The sequence below is a fragment of the Octodon degus genome, unplaced genomic scaffold (assembly GCF_000260255.1).
Source record: "Octodon degus isolate 3935 unplaced genomic scaffold, OctDeg1.0 scaffold00107, whole genome shotgun sequence".
In the NCBI taxonomy this organism is placed as follows: domain Eukaryota; kingdom Metazoa; phylum Chordata; class Mammalia; order Rodentia; family Octodontidae; genus Octodon; species Octodon degus.
In genome coordinates this window covers 3,759,008-3,762,310 of record NW_004524683.1, presented here as the reverse complement: position 1 = coordinate 3,762,310, position 3,303 = coordinate 3,759,008, and the positions used below count along the sequence as shown (strand labels likewise).

At 37.2% G+C, this 3,303-nt stretch overlaps 1 protein-coding gene across 1 annotated transcript in view; it reads left to right on the top strand.

The window, feature by feature from the left end:
* The first annotated feature begins 1,200 nt into the window (after positions 1–1,200).
* The window catches only part of Elavl4 (ELAV like RNA binding protein 4), a 90,439-nt gene continuing 88,336 nt past the window's right edge, over positions 1,201–3,303 (top strand). The window contains exon 1 of the mRNA XM_004639148.3: positions 1,201–1,291. Within this exon, the coding sequence (XP_004639205.1) occupies positions 1,283–1,291 (9 nt within the window). The 5' untranslated portion in view covers positions 1,201–1,282. The remainder of the gene's footprint in view (positions 1,292–3,303) is intronic.

Genomic DNA, 3,303 nt, shown 5'->3' with positions numbered 1-3,303 from the left:
TTTGGTTATATTTTTAGTAAAAACTCTTCTGAACTCATGCAAAAGACACTACATTCCTTAGTACAGGGATCTTCCAGAATCTCTGTGTATTTCTACATTGACCCTGCAAAATTTCATGAGCTATGGTGAAGAGTGTGTCATTGAAATGTTCAGTTACTCCACCAGTGATTCCTTGGATATATGTGTATTTACCCTGTAAAGAATTTTGTAGGGGCCAGGGAGATGGCTCAGTGGAATAAGTGCTACCCTGGCAAGCGCAAGGGCCTGAGTTCAATCCCTGGTTCCAAAAAAAAAAAAAAAAGAATTTTTTAAATAAGGCTGTCTTCCTATCCTTTACATTTTCTTTCCCAGAAAGACATACTAGTGCTCTAGAAGTGTGGTCAGGGCACATTTAAAAGAGCAAATGTACATTGATTCTGGAAAGAATCCTACTTTCAGCTGCAGTTTTAGCATAATGCTGAGGGTTTTGTGAAGAAAATGGGAGCCTAAAGCATGAATCTGCTCTTAGGTCAGTGTACCTGTGCAAGAGAGTTCTTGGTGACTTAAGCAGAGAAGACATCAATTTGTTGCATTTCCCCATTCAGTAGCATTCTTGTAGCTCTTTCCCTGTCTGTAGTAGACAAACTAACGAACATTCAACAGTGGATTTCTGGGCCTCTGGTAGAAACTTCTTAATGTCAATCGCTGTGTCTTTCCTGTTTCATGATGTTTGGAGTTTTCTATAAAATTAATGGTTCCAGAAGCAGTAAAAAAAAAAATTCAACAAAGGAAAATTAAGCCTTATATTTTATCAAAAACCTTTAAATGTAGCTTACCATTGTCTGGGCAGACTATTTGGATTTTCCCTTTAAAAAGAAATACTAGCAGTTTACATTTATTTTTCAAAAAGAAGAGACAAAGAACAAAAATAAATTGAACCACAGGAAAATATCAGCTCGCAGTCACTGATGATGCTATTTCAATGGTGTGCCATAATCATATTAGGGCAGAGTGTATGGAATTCCTGATTTCTGCATGACAGTGTAGAAAGACCAGCAACGGTCTGTCTGTATGTGTATGGATATGTGTGTCTGTTCACTCCACCTTCCCATCTCATTTGGCTAATTCAATTGAGGGGCAAGAAGAGGTAATCCAGTGAGCCAGAACTAGAGGAAAAGGGCTGCAGCTGTGCTCAGAGGGACTGGTGTAAAGAGAAGCTCAGTCTGACTTGGAGTTTTGTGCTGTTGCACGTGAATGCTCTGGAACTGCCCTAATTGACTGAAAATGAGCTGGCTACAGTCATATGGAACAGGTCTGTTTAGCCACATCACTGGGTAGCATGGCAGATGGTAGACTGTCAATGGGTGGTATTGATTGGCTGAATTTGCCTTAGGGTAACAAGACTATGGGTCCTTAAAATCTCGCTCCATCGTGTTTTCCTTTGTGCAATCATATACAGTAGTGGTTTTTCTCTTTTCACTCCCCTCAGTCCTCAGTATCTCCTTTTCTCCTTTTCAAATCAAAAGTCTTCCTTGGTAATCAAGTTAGAGAGGTTACCTTGAAATTAAACACTCTGAATTATCACCAAGGCAAGAAAACTTGAGAATATTTTATTTACTAGGCTGATTACATTTTAATGTTTAAAGAAAGTGACATTTTTTAATTAGTGTTTAAGACATATGGTGAGTGTACAAATTAGCTTATTTCATACAACCAGAATTTGATGAGAGCAACTCCTCCTTCTCACTCCCAAGTTAAAAATTGTCACTTGAAATTTAATATATGCAAGGAGGTTAAATGGTATAAAGTGATACAGACCTGTCTTAAAGATAGAGACAGTCACTGTTGTGTTGCATGGATGGTCTGGATAAATACTAATGTTGACATCTGTGCTTGCAAGAAGATGTAGAAATTCCGGAGTTTTAAATTTGTCCAGTCAAGAAAAAAAATCACTGTGTGTTGGTTTCTGTTTTAGATACATGGGAACACAGAATGGTGCATGCATACTTTATAAGCAATAAGATTTTCCTTAAAATGAGGCTGTATGCCAATATAAGTGATATCATCTATTTTTTATTCAGGAGATTGTATATTCTTTTAACGCCTCCTTCTTATCACCTGGAGATTTCAATGTGGTACATTCTCTGTTAGTGGCTGAGTAGTAGATTAATTGGAATAGAATGGTACAAATGAGATGCCAAGTTAGTTGTTTATCCAAAGTAGTGTACAACAGAAATGCTGTACTTCAAGGCAGATCTTAGAGAAACAACAGTATTGATTAGAGATGTGTTCATTTATAACTGTTCATGTAATTATGTTTTTAAAACTGATGTTTATGTCTTTACTTCAGTGTCATTACTTTTAGGCTTTTGGTTATTTCCTACCAGGAGAGACCATATCAGATAAACCTAATGTTTTACTCAGAAGAAAAGTTGCACCCTTAAACTCTTGCTTCCTTCTTGTGGGTTTCATCCACAGGTACACTTTCAAATATGGTTTTCATCACTTGTGTGAATATTTTTTCTCATTTGCCTAAAGGAAAATATTTTCAAGGTTTTTCTTTTCTCTTTGCCGTGTTGTGTTTTCCTTGTTCATTTTTTTGCTGATGAAAACAAAGCTTATTTGTGTTTCATTTTTCACATTAGGATTGTTTATTAGTTTGGGGGGGATTTTTTACTCTGCCACTTTAAGTCATGAGAAGAATATTTATTTATTTATCATCTACACATACCTACAAGATACAGTAAGAGACAGTGTTGCCTTTTAGGCTGCTGCTGTTTCTCTTGCCACATCCAGTACTTAAAAGCTATTCAAAGGGGTAGGGAGGGAAACTGTTTTAAGATGATTTATTTGAATGTGTGCACTCTACGCACCTGGTGGTTATACAGTGAACTGTTACTTTAAAGAGTAGTTTCAACACCAGCCATGTTTGGGGCAGGCTGCTCTTGCAAAGAGAGCAGTGCGTATAACAGGAGTCTACCGTGTGTGAGATAAGAGGAAAACTCAGCTCACTGACTAGAGGTTTTAATGTATGAACTCTAGGGAAATAATATATTGACTGTTCCGTGGCACGCAAGAAAATTGAACTACCCTTTGCAGACGGAGTGCTTTGCAAAAGAGTCTATCTGTTTCTCTTAAAACAAAATCTGTGGCAAGATGTTTGAAATCAGCAGGACGCTTAATGCTGCTTTGTTAAATAATGAGGTAATATTTTGTCACTTTTTTCTGGGCAGCATCTGTTTTTTCCCCCTCTTCATTTTTTCCCTATGTTTATAAAGGATTCTCTTTTTTCCCCCTCGTGGAAGTCAAGGAAATACAACTCAT